The sequence below is a fragment of the Pteropus medius genome, unplaced genomic scaffold (genome assembly GCF_902729225.1).
Source record: "Pteropus medius unplaced genomic scaffold, Ma_sr-lr_union100, whole genome shotgun sequence".
Lineage (NCBI taxonomy): Eukaryota > Metazoa > Chordata > Mammalia > Chiroptera > Pteropodidae > Pteropus > Pteropus medius.
Genome location: NW_024351730.1, coordinates 31,807,036 through 31,825,629, shown reverse-complemented (window position 1 = coordinate 31,825,629; position 18,594 = coordinate 31,807,036). Strand labels below are relative to the sequence as shown.

Genomic DNA, 18,594 nt, shown 5'->3' with positions numbered 1-18,594 from the left:
GCGAAACCCTCAAACGAAGGTTTTTCTTTTTTAGAAATAAATGCATCGACTTACTGCTTCCTCTTCTTTGCTGAGAAGTTTGGCACATGATAAAAAATCTTCATACTTCGCATAAGGAATAACTGGTTCTGGGAGTTCTCGGAGATAAAGTTTGAGAAGTGATGCCACCGTGTGCACATCTGTGTTGCTGTGGAAATAGAAGTATGAGGACATTCTTTGGAGTGAAACTTATACCATTTTATTTATTTTTTTTTCATCAGATATACAGGGAAGTCAGAACACTATATGAGCTGGCAATTGACTCAGTCAATCAGCTTTCAAGAAACACACATTTATATAATATCTATTCGATGCCACCACAGGTGGAAAGAGAAGGAACGGAGAGGACACCTGAAATTCTCAGTGTAGTTTAAAATCATTTGAAAGTTAAGCATTTTTTCTTTCGTGTGTATTTAATGGTAAGCAAAAGTGTTAACCTTCAGAAACAATGAGAATAGACCAGACTTTAAATAAAATATAATACAGTTTACAAAAAATGCTAAATCTATGTTTGTGTATGTATGTATTCAATGTTAAAATTAATTACTTCTAAATAACTCCATTTCTCAAAATGTCCCACTCGTTCTTGAGAAGACACTGGTGACTGGTTTTAGATACCTGAAGCTTAGTATGACATGATATAACTTTTTAAACAGAGCTCATTTGAAGATGACTGATTCTCAGCATGTTTACTTGTTTAATATTCTAAGATAGTTGCAAACCCTGAGTCTTTAAGAAAGAGAAGGAGAGTGATACAAAAATAAACAATGAAAGCTGAATATGATCTTTGTGTAACGCAAAATTTATTTTTATTCTCTGCTGAATACCAGAGTGGCAGGATAATTTATTGAAATATTATTTTATATATTTTTTTCTCCATATTTCTCTATTTCCTATTAATCCCTGAAAATGGCTGATAGTAAAGACAGAAAGAACTAGGGTTGTCTTTTTTTGTGTTTTTGTTCTGTTCTGTTTTGTTTTGTTTTGTTTTGTTTTGAGGGGAGGACAGGAACATGGGAAGGAGAGATGGATAGGCAAGGAATAAAAAGGTCGATTGATTCCCATGAAGCAGAAAGAGTGATTATAAGCAAGGTCAGGGATTCTGTAAGTAATGAAAACACACACCCACTCCCAGACTGTGTTGCAGGAAGTGACAAGTTCCCAGAAGGGTATATACCTTGACAAGTTGCAATATAGGCACTGGGATTTCCTGCCTCCGTGAATATTGTCTTGTCCCAAGAGTGATATGCAAGCAGAGCTGGCTTCACCCAACTACATGGGCTGGGACAATGGGCATCTCAGTTCTCAATTTAGGACTCATAAATTGATTTCATCAGGTATTTCCCACATACCTACTCTGTATTGGGCATTAGAGAAAACACAATGGCTAGGATCCCAAGGGGTTAAAGGAAAGTATTATTCTAGCCTGCTTATAATTTATAATCCAGTGGAGGCAGCAGATATTAAGCAGATAATAATACAAGTATATAATCACAAAGTGTGGTGAGTGGTAATAAGGAAAAATATTAGATGCTATCTAATATCAAGAAAGGACTAATCTAAGGGTTGAAAGCCTTCTCTAAGGAAATGATGTTTGAGCCAAGATCTGCAGAGTGTGTAAGAATTAACTAAGTGAGAGTAGAAGAACAGAAGACAATGTTCCTGATTAATTCAAAGAGGTAAACAGAGCCCAAAGTGGGAAAAAGCATCTCGTCCCTGAGCTAAAAGCTAGGGAGACTAGAGCTAAAAATGGGGCTGGATGAGCTGTGAGCAGCAGGCAGTGTCTTCATGGACCATGGGACTTCGCTTATGTCAGAATTAGACAGGGTAAGGGCTGAGGTTCTCCACTGTAACACTGGATCAGAGCAGGCATATTGTAAACCATTTTGCAGATGTAAAAATAAAAGAGGTGGTCTGACAGGGTCTGTCTTAACTAATTAGCTTTATTCTTTTCATAATTAAATGTTTTTTCTTTTAAAATTATGAAATGATAGATAATATAGAAGTCATTTTAAAGGCTAGTAAAAAAAATAAAATAAAAATCATGTCTCCAGGATACCTTAAAAACTGTGACCAAGCCTATTAATTCCTAAAAATACTTTCTGAACATTTTTTAAAAAAGAGATAGACCTAACATAGTCTCAGTGGTAAGACAAGGACGACATTAATGTTTTTGTTTTCTGGCAAACCACTCCACTTCGTGCATCTCAAAGCCCTTCCTACATCTCCTGTGCTATGTCATAAAGCCCCAATCCCTGAAAGTACAGTCATCATCAGTAACAAACCACAAACAAGGCAGGATCTGCAAATCAATCAAATATTACATAAACTATTTCCATCTTTTGATTCCACTCGAATCCAATCCACTCTAATCCAACCCAGTCAATGACTGGGTTAGGTTCTGTGGCTTTTAAAATCAATGACAATTTTGTTAAAGTTGTAGGCAAGTCCAGAGAAGAATATAAAAAATAAAACCAGCATAATTTTAATATATGGAGTATATTATGTATAATTTGTATGGCTAAAAAAATAGACTTCATAAAATATTTATAAAATAAATGCAATAAATAAATGGAACGATAATGATAAATAAGAAATATATATTTAACGAGAAATCTGTTTTAGTATTTCAATGATGAACAACTATTCATTACATTGACTCTCTCTCAGCACACAGTTTTCTAGGTTACTTGCTTATTGTTTTGCTTCTAATGAAGTTGAGCTATAGTACTGAGGACGTTTCAACACTAGATGGCATGATTGCAAAGTTAGTCTACTTGAGATGGTGTGGAAATTATGAAGGATGAAAGGCTTCAGACTCATTCTTCATCCACCAGCAATATTCTTAGCACCAAAGCTGTAATTTTCCAAGATTAGAAATATTTGAACTATGAATCAAGGTAAGAGATGTGGACTGTTATGATTATATTATCCCTTCTCTAGAGTGATATGTTACATTAGTTCGATAGCATTATAGTATGTATATACTCACATGTTGTTATGTAGAAACAAAAAGAAAAATAATTACAAATATATTCACATATATATATATTAATCAACAAATGTTATTAAATTTTTGCTTAAAAGATAAAACTTATGACTTAAAAGATAAAATTTATAACTCTTGGGGGGGGCTTTATTAAGCTGAGGTTATTTTGTAGAAATAGAGACTTCTCTATTTTCCTAGCATTCTCATAATTAGCTTTGCCTTTTCCCACTGAATGGAAGAAAACAATCACTTCTGGAAATACTCTAGCATACGTGCCAGTTCTGATTCACCTCAAGGGCCTCACATCTGCCTCAACTGCCTACTACAACAAGAAGTCTGGGGTTTCTCTGAAAAATCTATTGGTATACCAACTCTACAGAACAGCAAACATCTGCCTCTAACTCTCTGGCCTGATATCTCTTACTGAAAATCCATTACTTTGGCTAATTAATATTTGTTTAACATATTATAGTCAATTATTATGTATTAATTGATATTAATATTATGTGTTAATTGCCCAATATACCTAGAGGAACTTGCCATCTTTGCCTCAGAGAAATATATCTCAGTCTTCATCAAAGTGAAATGAAGGGACTGAATTGGGGCAAAAGTTGATGTACATGAAGAATTAAAATCCCTAATCATAGCAACGGCCGCAGCACACATGTATACACATCTCTTTCTGCATCAGGCCCTCATAGCAGTCCATTGAGTAGCTTCTGTTATGAACCCTATTTGGGGCACTAGAATAGGACACTGCACATATATGAAATTCTTTTTGGCTAATTACTGAGATGGAGGATTTTTAAAGTAACTCTGTTTTGGTAGAAATTTGAATCTATTTGTTAACGTAAAATCATTATATAGACCTCAGGTCTTTTTCACTCACCTGGTAGTAGAATCTGTTTTCAGAAATTAAGATAAATAATCATGCACAATCTATCCAGTGAGAGCAAAGAAGCAGAGTCAGGCCCAGAGAGTCTGAGTAAAAGAGTGATCAGGACAGAAGATGTTCTGTAGCATATGTTCCTTCATTGATCAACATATGGGTTTTGTTTACATCGTATATTGTACTTGGACTTAATTCTGGATCCTGTATGCTTTTTATTAAACTTAAAGGATAATTCCATGAGACTTTCTATTATTGACCTAATTTTATATTCTTATGGCTCTTCCTTTGGTCATTCTAGATTGTTCTAGAAATCATTAACTCACCACATAGTATCTAAACACTTATGATGTGCACTGCCTTTGTGCCACGTGCCAGGTAAAACAGAAATGAACAACATAGATTTTTTTTTTGTCCCCTTTGGGTTTATATCTATCCGATTAACAACATGTTTCTAAACCAATTCTCATTTGTTCAACTTGTTAACACTTTTTGTGTATTCTAGCTGCTAAGTCCCTTCCAGGTATGTGATCTTAAGAATAATTTGATATTTCCTAGAAATGATCTGCACTATTTACAATCTATGTACAATATAGACCTCTTACTAATTTGAATAGAGATAAAAGAGTCTGACGACAATCCCTCCTTGCTTATCCTGTAAGCCCACCCCTCCATCCCTAATAAACAGACTCACACACACAGGTAAATCCAAATGCCACAGTAAATACAAACATAACACTACACAGGCAAAACCATGTAACTTTTTTTTTTTTTTTACACCTATAGCACCTGATATTCCTAGGTGGTCTCCCATCCAAGTACTAAGCAGGCCAGACCCTGCTTAGCTTTCGAGATCAGACAAGATCGGGAACGTTCAAGGTGGCATGGCCATAGAAAAACCATGCAACTTTTAAGCCTCAAAATTAGAAATGGGAAGTTTTTACTCTGAATACTATGCACAGAACACAATACAATCAGTTGATTAAACTAAACAGAATTAACTTCCAATGAACCGACACAGAAAGTTATTAAAGATATTGTGAATTTATTTGCAACACACATAGTGAGATAACCTAAATTTCGCTTAGAATTAAGAAAAAATAAAGTCATATCCATCAAACTCTATGGATAACATATATGAGACTGAAAGCGATCAGCAGCATTGCCAAAGTGAAGACTGGCACCAGATTATCGTAAACAACACATTGTCTACTGAGTTCACCAAGATATAAAAAAGCAAATCTAATGGTAAATAAATGGTTTCAAACTAAACTAAATGTCTATGAGAAAAGCTTGGTTTTGTTCAAGCTTATTTTCTTATATATCTGTCAAAAATGGTACACTTTTGGGCAGTGAAACTTTAATAAAGTTAAACTGTCATGACTTATTGTACCATTATGAAAGTGTCACTACTGAATTATATAGAACACCAAAAGGCAGATTTATCTCCAGGCAAAGTCCTGGACTATACTGAATTAGTGCTTATCCCATACAAGTCTCCTGGTTTAAAACTAATGATGGCAGAGAACTGCATGATTACTCCTGCTATGGACTGAACTGTCCGCCCTCTACCCCTACCCTTGCCAATTCATATGTTGAAGCCCTAGCCTCTGATGTAATATTATTTGGAGATGGGGCCTTTGGGAGGTAATTAGAGTGAGATGTGGTTATGAGGGTGGGACCCTGGTTTGATGGGATTAGTGCCCTTATAAGAAGAGAGCTTGCTCCCTAACCCCTACCCCATGCATACACAAGGAAAGTCTATGTGAGCATACTGGTGAGAAAATGGCCATCCACAAACCAGGAAGAGAGCCATTTCCAGAGCCCAACCATGTTGGCACCCTGATCGCAGACTTCCAGCCTTCAGAATTGTGAGAAAATAAATTTCTATTGTTTAAGCCACTCAGTCTGTGGCATTTTTTTATGGCAGCCTGAGCTGACTAATACAATGCCCAAATCTGCATTTGGTGATTTTACCTTTAAAGCCATTAATGGTACTGTTAAAGCATTAGATAATGAAATGTTAGCAGAAAGAGAGAAATATGCTTTCAGATAATGTGGGTTTATGAAACTATCGTCAGACCAGTGCGATATAGAAGAAAGTGATTCTCAACCTTGTTTACACATGGAACGTTTGTTTCTCAAAACACCCATGATTGGGTCTTATACATTCTTATATATAATTGGGCTGAAGCCTGGGCATTGACATTTTTAAAAAGCTCTTCACGTGATTCTCATGTGCTTCCAGGGGTGGAACATGGAGGCAGCTTCCATATACAATGGTCACAAGTTTAAATATGGCCACTCTACCATCCACTGGAAACTACTAGTTACAGACTTGTCTCTCCAAAGTTTCCTGATGGAACAGTGGTGGGAAGAATGCTGTTCATGCTTAAACCTAACTCTCACATTGCCCTTTTCTTTCCTACTTCTAGAATTACTTAGATATATGTGTATATGGACTTCTCCCTTACAATGCTAGCTAAATACATAAAGAAATATTTGATAGTTTGGCATACAATCTAACATACCACACACATGAGCAGGTGTATACATGCATGCACACACATTTGCACACATATACATATATATCTGTACATGTATAAGATACTCAAAGTAACAGAATATCCTGTTGTATACCTATAGGAAGAGATTACTTTAAGCATCTGAGTTTTGTGATTACAAATAATAGACCCCACAAATAGAAAGTAGCTAACCCCAAATTGAAAAAATAAACTTATGGATATTTGTCCATTTGCTGCTTCTAACGATTATTTCCCAGGGGTAAGTCTCTCATTTCATTGTTTCTTTAATGCGTCACTTGCCTTTCCCTTCCATCTCTTTGCCTTCTCCTTCTCTGGCTATCATTCCTTACGTGTCAGCTCCCAAGCTTTTCTTCCTCTGCTGGCTTCCAAGTGTTACTTTCCTCAACTCTATGCACAGCCCCTGGATAAATCCACAAGTTCAACTATCACTTTTTTACAATGACTATAGAGTATACACATCTCTACTCCAGACCTTTGCACTGGATTCTTAGAAGTTCCATACACATTTTGAACTCTATGTAAACAAAGCTGGATAACACTAACAAAATCTTTGCAATAAAATTATTCTTTCTTTAACATGTTTTCAACCATAAATGGCATCACCATTTACACAAACAAGCAAGAAACATAGGTGTCAACCTCAATTTTGCTATTCCCAAGACCCTAAATCTAATAGTAATTAGTGATTCTCAGAATGAGTTGCATATTGGAATCACCTGGAAAATTTTAAAAAATACTAATGACTGGATCCTATATTTTCTGATGTAATACTTTATGAACTCATTCTCTCTTCAGTAGTTTCATTGACACTGCTCGAGTTGGTATCAATCACTTCTATTCATATAACAGCATATTAGCTGGTCTCTCTGCTGCAAGCTAGTCTTCCCACTCCCAACTTTCTGAACATGTCATGTGGGTAGTCGTCAACAATAACAAACAAATGTAAATAACAAGTAAAATGCCTGGTTGTATAACTTTCGAGTACCGTATTTGAATACAAAGGGCATATGTTTAGGTGTATGTAGATAAATATATATCACACAGAAACATATATACTTATTTTCTAGACTAGACATTAGAGTTGTTAAATTAGTATATTTGGGTTAGTATGTTTGAGAGCATTGATTCACTTTATACATAGCCATACTCTAACTTGTCTAAGTAAAATAAAAATTTAGACCAAAGAATAAAAATAAAATCTGACTTTTTCCATTGTAGTGCCAAGGTGCTTTCTATAGTGAGGAAAGGATAGAGGGACTGAGACACTCATAAGTGGTGTAGAATATTCAGGAAAGTTTTCTTAAAGCATTATTATATCAGTATAGCTATTTTAACAGGCTACTTTGTGCATACATATGCATACAATTCCAATGAGAATAACAAAACTGATTAAAACTTTAAGTGCTATTAATTACAAAATTAATCAACATGGCTATTAAAATTAGTTAATATTTCTCTCCAAGTCTAGTGATTTTGGACTCAATATTCAATGTTATACCTAAATTTAACTAGAAGTAACATTCAAATGCACACAATACATTCTTTTTTTTTTTAATTAATTAATTTTTTTTAGGCGAAGCAACCCTTGGTTGACCTCACAGATTGCAAAGACCTTGTCAGTTTACAATCCCTTATATTTTATATTTTATACCTACAGCACCTGGTCTTCTTAGGTGGTCTCCCATTCAAGTACTAAGCAGGCCCGAGTCTGCTTAGCTTCCGAGGTCAGACGGGATCGGGCTTGTTCAGGGGGGCATGGCCATAGACACACACAATACATTCTTGTACTATAAATGACATTAATATTTTCCAAACTCTTAAGAGCCAAGTTATAAAAAAAATTTCATAAAGTCCCTCCCGAAGATATTAACTCAAGTCAATAAAGCCTTGTAGATTTTCCTATTAAACTAAGAGCATATAGTCATATCACTAATGTATATAACTCCTTAGAATAAGTATTAACATAAGGAATTGTTTGAAATTCACCAGTGATAGAGATTATAGCCTGTCTGCAAGCTAGAGATTTCATTGTTTATGTGTGTATATCTACATGTTATATACATATATATACATATTACACACATACATACTACACACACACATACACACACACACACACACACACACACACTTACACACACACATGTCCTTTATAGAATTTAACAATGTATTCAATGAGTTCTATCGCATGAAGAAAATCAATCCAGGCGCCCCTTGATTGACTTTATGTGTTAGACTTCGTCTTTCCTCAGTGTCAACAGATCTTCATCGCATTTATTTATAATTGCTTCGGGAGAAAGCTCAAGCTTTTGAGGTTCCACAGAGTATCTATAGCTGCTAATGGATGAAGTAGTTAGTTTGCGCAGGATTTTTAATAAACACAGGCATTCTGAATCTAGGTTGAGAATAACAATGTAGTAATATTCACACATGAACACTTTCTCTGGCCTTTCTGTGGAATATTATTTCTTAATTTCACAAAGCATAAAATATATGCCAAGAAATGTAAAAATGATTAAAATGATTGGGAAGTTATTGTCAATTCAGATGATATATTTGCAGGTGAATATAAAGAAACTACTTACAGTAAGTGATATAAGAAAACTCATAGAAATTTTAAAATTATACTTAATAAATAGCACTTATTCAATGGATCACATGACTATAGTTTAAAAGAGGTGGACTAAAATACTTCTTGCTCACCACATATTTCCCCCAGGAATGGATCAGAAATAAAGACATTTGGAAGAAATTATATACTAAGTACACTATGATTATACAATTATCTAATTAGATTATATAAATTATGAGCTTTCATTTCTTACTTAAATGAGATATGCTGTCTTTCCTAACATTTGACTCTTGAAATACAGACTTTGACGCTATTCTTTCAGAGAGTTTACATGACTACTAGTTTTCACGTCTTTCCTTTAGTAAACACATGTACTTGAGGCTTTATCATATAGCCCTTTCTTGTTTCAACTGTACCCAGCATTTGAAGTGCTATGGGCTGTAATTTCAGTATCACGTTGTCTTCAAAATCTTGGCAAAGAGCTAATGAACTTGGCTTGGCTAAAATAGACAAGTTATTGCTCTATTTCATTGCCTTACCATTTTTTGTTGTCTGCCTACATGCTTTTCCCTTCAATAAACTCTGCATACAGAGTTTCAGGAGAAATGAAGGAAATGTAATCATCATAATACATTCAACAATTTGTTTTTTCTGGGAGATTTCAGATTATGCAACTAAGAATTTCCTAGAGAAGCATTATTGATGTTCTGATGCTGAGGAGGTTTATGCTAAAATGTTTTTTAAATGTCCCTAACAGCATTTAAAACCTATATACATACTTTAATAGTTCTTTTTTAAAATAAAAAATAAAATAGAACCAAATGTCACTAATAATTTTTCTAGCTAACAGACCAAATAGCAACCAAAGTTTTTAATATATATTTTTTTTCTTATACATGTGTCCCTAACAATGACCCTATTGCATGTTGCCATTTCCTTTTGTGACTGTCACAAGTTTGGGGAATTTTGATTATGTGATTCTGGGATGAACAATAAAGTATGCAAACATTCTCTTCTAAAAAACTTACATTCTTTCGATAAAGTCAATAAGGTAGAAAACAAAACCTTTGTGTCTTATAAAAGAGATGAGTAAATAGAGGCCCAACTTTACACTGTTGAATCTCTAACTCATAGTATTAGAGGGAACTTAAAAGGATTTTATAGTATATCCAGGTGAGTCGACACCAAAACCATTGGAATCCATGCAAAACTTGGTCCTTCACTGAGCATGTCAATAGTCTTTTATTACAACACAAAAGCATTCTCAATACATGAGCTAAATAATACCATTCCATTTTATTAGTATGTGTGTATTTGTATACATTTATACAGTTGCCCCTTGAACAACACCGAATTTCAACTGCATAGGTCAACTTGTATGTAGGGTTTTTTTTTCAATAAGTACAGTCGGCCCTTTGTATCTGCAGTTTCAACCAACCTTGTATGGAAAACAGTATTTTTGCATTCCCATCTTTGGTTTCACAACTGCAGATTCCCAACCGTAGATGGAAAATACTGTTTTTGATCAGTGGTTGGTTGAGTTAACAAATGTTAAGGACACTGTATTTAAGTTTTTTGGGAATCAAAAGTTATACACAAATTTTCGACTGTATGAGGGTGGGCACTGCTAACCTCCATGTTGTTCAAGGGTCAACTATATTGAGGGAGAGGATAAAAAGGTGTAAAATAATTGAATTATATATTTATTGTAGATATTGTATTAAAACACTGTCCTTTATTGAAAAGGATATTTTGCTATCATATATAGAGATATTTATTATATTAGTGCTGTTTTCTACTCGAACCATTTTTAAGACAGGTCAGTGTAAGCACAAAGAAAGAGGTGAAGGAAATTGTATTAAGAAGTAGAGTTTTTGTTTTGTTTTATTTTGTTGTTAATGTTTTGTTATAAATCAAAATCTAGTTCACTTTGGGAGTATAATGCATTATATTCATGAGAGCATTTCTGAGTACAAAGCAAAGGTACTGGTCCTAATTTAGAGCTGTGGCATTTATGAAATCATAAACCCATTCAATTATGAACATTGACATAGGCAGGTATTTTGCTTTAGCAGACAAAAATGACTTTCTCATGTAATTTTAGAAGTTGTTTTGAAACATGACAATTTTTAAGTTTTCTAAATTCTAATCTATGAAAATAAGCACATGAGTTGCCTACTTATTGAGATATCAGAAATATTAGCATTCTTTCATTCAACAAATATATTGAAAATATACTTCTTTTATCCATTTATTCAACAAAGATCTATTGAATGCCTACAATATGTTAGACATTGTTTTAGGTGTTAAGGATATAAAAGGTGATCAAGATTCATAAAATTCTCTACTTTCTTAGAGCTCATGTTCTAGTTATACATGTAGAGTTTTATTTTATGAATACAATGCTTTAAATGAATAGCCACAGTGATATCCTCATGAATATACACACACACACACACACACACACACACACACACACACACACACACACACACACTCTCTCTCTCTCTCTCTCTCATGATATTACAGATGTTTATCTCAATCCTAAATCGATATTCCCAGAACATCACTATTGGTTATTTAGTGATTTTTCAACCATTTCCTTATCATAAATTATTAAGATAATCAGAAAAATCAAACATTTTAAAACCATACGCCTTTTAAAGGGCATATATGAATGGCTCATAAGCACATAAAAAGACATACAACATCGGTTGTATATATTAGGGTCAAGCAAATTAAAACAAGACGATACCATCTCGCTCTCACTAGAATGGCTATAAAAAAAGTGGAACATCCATACATTGCTGGTGGAAATATAAAATGGTACAGCCACTTTGAAAAAACGATTTGGCAGTTCTTCAAATGTTAAACATAGATATGACCCAGCAATTTTACTTCTAGTTATATACCCAAGAGAAATGAAGACACAAAAACTTGTACATTCATGTTTATATCATCATTATTCACAACAGCCAAAAAACAAAAACAACTTTAATGTCTACCAAGTGATAAATAAATGGATAAACAAAGTGTAGTATATCCATAAAATGAAACCTATTCATCAACAGAAAGGAACAAACTACTGATATATGCTATAACAAGGACAAACCTCAAAAGCATTATGCTAAGTGAAAGCACCTGGATGCAAGAGACCACATGTTAAATAATTCCATTTATATGAAATGTTCAGAAAGGGAAAAATTTATAGAGATAGAAAGATTAGAGGTTGCCTGGGGAAGAAGGGCTGCTGGGAATAACAGTAATATTATTCTTACTTGGGTAATGAAATGTTCTAAAACTGCTATATGGTAATGATTGCATACCCTTGAAATTGGTGAATTACATGATATATAAAATATGAGCTACTAAATTTATTTCAGAAAATATAGGCTTTTAAGGGACGTACTTTTGCCAAGCTCATGCAACAATATTCACATTCTGACTTATAAGTCACGCAAAAACACATACTTTCAGAACATAAAAACTTACAAGTATCTCATTTCTTTCAGTAGGAATTGCCATGGAAATTTCAAAACAGAAGTTAATATATTCTAGATTAAAAACATTAAAGTTTATGGTTAAGCAGTAGTTGCTGTATTACATAGGTTCAAGCATATTACTTTTCTTTATCATATAAAATGTTAGAATCTTCATTATCATCAACACCATGATTTTTATGACAATAAAAGTGCTGTATTTTATTTACCTTATAGCATTTCTCCTGCTGTTTTTGTTCTATTTTGTTTTAAGTGAATGAATACAATAACCCAGCAGGGTTAAGCATTGTTATTTCTACTTACATATGAGAAAACTAGGAGTTTTGAGAAGTTAAGCAGTGAGTCCCAGGTTGTTAACATGAGTGGTAACTGGTAAGCCTGGGGTTTAGTTCCACACCTGCCTGTCATCAGAAGCTGACCTCTTATTTCTACACTGCTTCCTTGCAAGTATACAAACACCAGCTGATGGATATATCAAATACTGGAAAGCTTCTTGGTTAATTGGCTATTTTTTATTCATAATTTAATTAGGTTTCAGTGCAAGTGAGCTCAAATTTATTAAAAAATCAATTGAGCTCAAATTTATTCAAAGATAAAGTGAAACTCATGTCCTCAGTTTCATATGTACAGTCTTTTAGATAAAGCACGAAGAGAGTAAAACACAATGAAACATGACATATTCTAGATAACAACTTTTCCTACATAAAATATTTAGTAAATACCCATTTATGTGAGTATTTCATTTATGAGAGTGTTTTCTACCTAAGAGATACTTTCTCTTAAAATTCTTTAATTTTTCAGTCCTTGCTATGTTTACAAAGGGCTTTCATGGAACCCTTGAGAATTACACCCATTGTTCAAATTAGGAAGCCAAGCATTCAGGGAAGCAGGCTTGTCAGAGCTAGTGAAGAGTGAACTGACTGCATTTTCCAAAGTGTGGAGGATTCCAAGTGAGGTGCCACACAAACAGAGCATTAAGTGACATCAAATCACAGAGTAGGAACGTTAGTCCTTTTTCTATTATCTTCCAATTTTCCTGATTATATCAAATAGGAAGTACCAGTTGGGAATGAGAGAAGTGTTAAAGTGGTACTAGCACTTGTCAACCTTCATTTTCATCAAATAAACAGAGGTACTTAGTGTCAGAACCTTTGGGAAGCAGCTCTATTTAGCTGGTATTTAATAACGTGCTTTGTTGTCATTGTGTTTATGCTATATTGACCTTGTATTTATGGCAAGCGGTGTTGGTTTTCAACTAACAAACACTAATGATATAAAGTTCCTTTTACAACAAAATTGATAAAAAAATAACCAGGATAGATTTAAAGAAAAATATCGGTAAACCTAGTACAGGTATTATATGGATATGACTAAAGTTATAATGGTACTCTGTGAATGACAGAAGTTTGAGAAAAACTCTAAGATAATGGTTATCAAACCTTGTCATGCCATTATATTATCTGAGAACTTCATCAAAAAATGGGAATGTTAAGAGTTACCATAGCTAAATAGCTGTTCAGGAGTTTAGAGAGCTGGCTCCTCTCTTCACTTCAGAGAATCACTTACGGTGCTGAAGACAGGGAGCCATCTACATGTTAATAGTGTAGGGGTCCAGAATGGAGTCTCCCCAGAATGTGCCACTGTGACATGAAGATTTTTTCATGCTGAAAAGCCCAACAAACTCAAGGAGAGTTTTTGTTGGTTCGTTTGTTTGTTCTCAACCCACCCCACACCTTACCTGTCTAAAAGAATTCTAATAGAAAAATCTGCTTCAGGACATGAACCTTAGCAAATTCACCTCAGCACATATAAATTGTGTGGCAGACAGGGAGGATCCAAGCAAATCTGTTTATGAGATTCCCCTCTGTGTCCCATTATTTCTGAGTGGCCCAGCAAGAATTTGTTTACCACATGTCTGCTCTTTCTCATCGACCTATGAATCCCTACTTTCCCTCTGAAGGCCCAGCCCCTGCCTCTCTCTCTCCTGAGTCCAGAGTGGCTTGTAACCCTTAACTGCCCAATGTATTCTTGGGTCTCAGACCTTTATGGAATTCTCATATGTATGTATGTAATAAATTTTGTCATTTTCTCATGTTGCTCTGTCTCAGAATAATTTGATTATTAGTCCAACCAGAATAACTTAGCAAGGTAGAAGGAAATTATTTTTCTGCCCCGACAAGGACTTGCCTTAGGCAAACCCCTAAGAGTCTATTCTTTGCTTTTTCTGACTCTTTAGCTATCCACATGCCCTCAGGCTACTACTTGCTTTCTTCGCTTTCCTCCATTGAATCCCACCCTTAGATCTTTTATTCACACTATGATATGAAGGCTCTATAACTGTATAATATGCTACTGGACTCCCAGTGTTTAGTTCTCATGTGGATCAAAGCATAAAGGTGCAGGGAGGGATGTACTCTTCAGGCTGTTCTAAAATTTTAGGCTCCCTGAAACTCACTGGATTTTGTTAACCAATGTCCCTAATTAAATGAATGAATGAATGAATGAATGAGACTAAATTAAATTTCAGGCCCATTTCAGCAGATCGCAAAGTATATATTTTACACATCAACTGTATACCCCCAGAAAATAATTTCTTTCACAGTAACACAAGACCTGTCTAGCCTAGTCAGAACTAATATGTTTTTTCCAATAATGCCATGAAGCTGATTTTTTTCTCATTTCCTATATGAGATACCTGAGGCAGATCACCTCACTTGATCAATTTCCCTTCACCTATGCTCCAATAGCCTACAGTCTGGCTTGTATTTCCCAAGTTATTGTTTGAAGATCATGTATACAAAATTTACCAGAGGATTTGTTTTAAATGCAAATTCTTAGGCATCCTTCAACCTTTTAAATCAGAATGATAGCCGGTGGGTATAAGTATTTGAATCTTGAAATATTTCTGTAGATTATTCTTATGTAAACTAATGTTTGAGAATCTCTACCATGTCTATAGTGCTCCCCACTTTCAAGTTCACCTTTTACAACTCAGGTCAGTAATGCTCAAAACTATATTGATACCCAGAGATTAAAATTAAAATATGGGTCTGGCTCTTCTGTCTTCTAAATTCTACAGTTTGAGGTTTCTTTCATTTTATCTCTGTAGACTTGCAGTTTGTTTAGTGGTCCTAATCAGTCATCAAGACAAATAAAACATAAACAAAAAGGGAGAAGAAGAGAAGGAGGGACAAGGGCAGAATGAACTGGGTATGTGGGAGGGCAGCTGGGGTGCCTCGGGCAGCAGCTGTTTTATGGGATTGTTGGACAGAGTGTGTAAAATCACTGGCTTTATACAGCCTCTTTGCTTGTTCTTGAATGTTGTGTTGTAAGTGCGTCGTTATTTTGTTGCCAAGCAATAAATGCAGTAAGAGTGACATCCATATGGCCACTCTTGACTCTCTATCTTCCCAGATCTTCCAAAATCTGTCTTTTCACAGCTGATGCCATCTGGAGAGCTTTGGAAACAAAATAACACTTGGCTTCTAATTTAATTTTACACATTCTATTTTTCATTGTGTCCCTTCTAAGTGGGGAAGTTTAATATAAAATATTGAGTTTTAATTTGTGTTTATTACTATGTAGAAAGAATGAAGCAAAGAATGATTAGGAACTATGATATCTGTTGTTTTTTACAGTTGACATAAACTGATAAAATATAATTTTTTTCAGGTCAATGAGATTGTCCTTTCTCACAAAATTCATTTTGCTCAAGGAATCTGTGGGAACATGCCATCTACTGTAGAAACAATAAGTCATGCATACATAAAAGTCTTAAACTTGAACCTTGGAACTGGAAAAATAACATTCGATATAATTAAAGAAGAGCAGAATGTTCATGGTTAATAAAAGCGTGCACATGCACTTGCAAACTCTCTAAATTCAAACAGTGTGTAATTCAAATTTCTTTTTCTCTAACCATCTTTTTTCTTTCTCCCACAGGATGTTTTCTCTCATTCAAATATGAAACATTATCTTGCAAGTGGATTCATAGCTTTCAAAGCACAGGCTGATTTATGAACACAGATGCTCGTCAGTGTAGGACTGATGTATAGAAAACATTAAAAACAACAGAGGCAGAATTTATTTAATTCTGTTTAATCATGTTTTTGAAAACTACTTAGTAACATGGGAAGTTGTTCATGATCTATGTTCACAAGAAAAGGCAAGATATAAAAACTGTGATTCCAATACTTATATTTGTATTTTTATATATCTCTATGTCTAACTCTCTACATATCTACTTATTTATACATAGCAAGAGCCCTCTGGGTTGTTTAATTCTGAAACATTAATCTTTCCTTCTTATATTCTTCCATATTCTAAATTATATACAAAATGTTATAATTTAAAGTACAATTTTAATAAATTAAATTTTAATAAAACTTCATACTGTTATAATTTTAAAATATTTTAAAAGTTCACTTTAAGATCAAATTTTAGGCTTTAATATTAGAGTTACAATAATATTACGCCTTATTGTTAAAATTAGAAATTACCTTTGCAGAATTCCTGAGAGAATTTCTTTTTGGATAATAAATATAAAAATAAAAGCTAAATCCTGTTGACTCTTTAGTAAGCTAGAAGCATTATTAGAATAATTAAGGAAAATATTTAATCATTCTTACTCTTTAACATATTTCACAATGAAAAACTTCTGTATCTTGCTTTACATCCTAAAATCTATTCAAAACATTATGCACAATCTGTATTTTTAACTTACATTCTTTTTTCTCTTTATCATTTTGATGGTGACCATTGGTTAGATTAACCTGAACCAGCAAATATTCCCAGGAAGTCTGTCTTCACAATCCGAAAACTGAAAACCGAGCTAGGACTTGGTTGTGCAAAATTTCAAACTCATCCAATTAATTACAAAAGCAGATGGGACTGAATACTCTACTTGGACACATTTCAGAAAATAATCTCTTTCCTTGGAAAATTACAGATTAATTATTCCCTTAACTGTGTAGTGTATATTTTGCCACAAATATATTACTCTTTTTTTTTATTTCAATGTTCATGGATCTGAGACTCTTCTTTAAAATAAATAAATAAATAAATAAACAGCAGAATCCAGTAATTTAAGTATCTGTGAACTCTTTGAGGGACTCAAGCTTGACAATTTATCAAAACAAAGATATTTAGATTGCCAGAGTGTGACATTGTGGTATGACAAAAATATATATATATATATGTATTTATATTGGTTTGCATTCCCGGCTCCAAGGCAGAGCTCCTAAAACCCTTATAATTTCCTAAATGATAAGACTAATAGAAGCATTTTTTTGTTATAATATTTGCTTTTTATCCCTAGTTCTTGAAATAGTTCTGGGGTGACGAAGGGGAAAAGAAAGTCTTTTGTTATTCATAACAAGCCCCTTTTAATCACACATTATTTTATGTTAATGAGGTGACTTTTGGAAAGTCCCTATGGTTGCCACAGGACCTAACCGTATGATTAGAGTGTTGGAACTTTCAGCCCTGTCTCTTAACCTCTGGGGAGGAGAGAGGGGTGAGAGATGCAGTTCAATCACCAGTGGCCAAGGATTTACTCAATCATGCCTATGTAATGAAGGCTCCACAAAATAAACGAACAAACAAACAACAACAAAAACCCTAACTAAAGGTGTTAGAAAGCCGGGTTGGTGAACATATCCTCCTGCTGGAAAGGTAAAATGCCTAGAGAGGGCATGGAAGCTCTGCCCCCTCCCCATACCTTGCCCTATGCATCTCTGCCACCTTGCTATTCTTGAATTGTATCGTTTTACAAGAACCCCATAATCTGTAAGTAAACTGTGTTCTTAAGTTCTGTGAGCTGGTCTGGCAAATTACTGAACTTGAGGAACCTCCAATTTATTATCTGGTTGGCCAGAAGTAGAAGTGGCAACCTGGGACTTGGGATTGGCATCTGAGTTGGGGAAAGCAGTCTGGTGGAAATGAGCCCTTAATCTGTGGAGTTTGTGCTAACTAAGGCAGTTAATGTCAGAATTAAATTAAATGGTAGGATACCCAGTTGGCATCCATTGAGAACTGGAGAATCGCTTGGTGTGGAAAAC

General features: G+C 34.4%; 1 protein-coding gene and 2 pseudogenes across 4 annotated transcripts in view; all 3 read right to left on the bottom strand.

Annotated features, from left to right (window-relative positions):
* Positions 1-18,594, bottom strand: part of ARHGAP24 (Rho GTPase activating protein 24) — a 436,021-nt gene that overhangs the window by 22,301 nt on the left and 395,126 nt on the right. For all 4 annotated transcript variants that reach the window (XM_039845794.1, XM_039845797.1, XM_039845796.1 and 1 more), the window contains one exon: positions 55-187. In XM_039845794.1, coding sequence (XP_039701728.1) covers positions 55-187 — 133 coding nt within the window. The remainder of the gene's footprint in view (positions 1-54; positions 188-18,594) is intronic.
* LOC120588486 (uncharacterized) lies at positions 4,695-4,813 on the bottom strand (annotated as a pseudogene).
* Positions 8,112-8,230, bottom strand: LOC120588482 (uncharacterized; annotated as a pseudogene).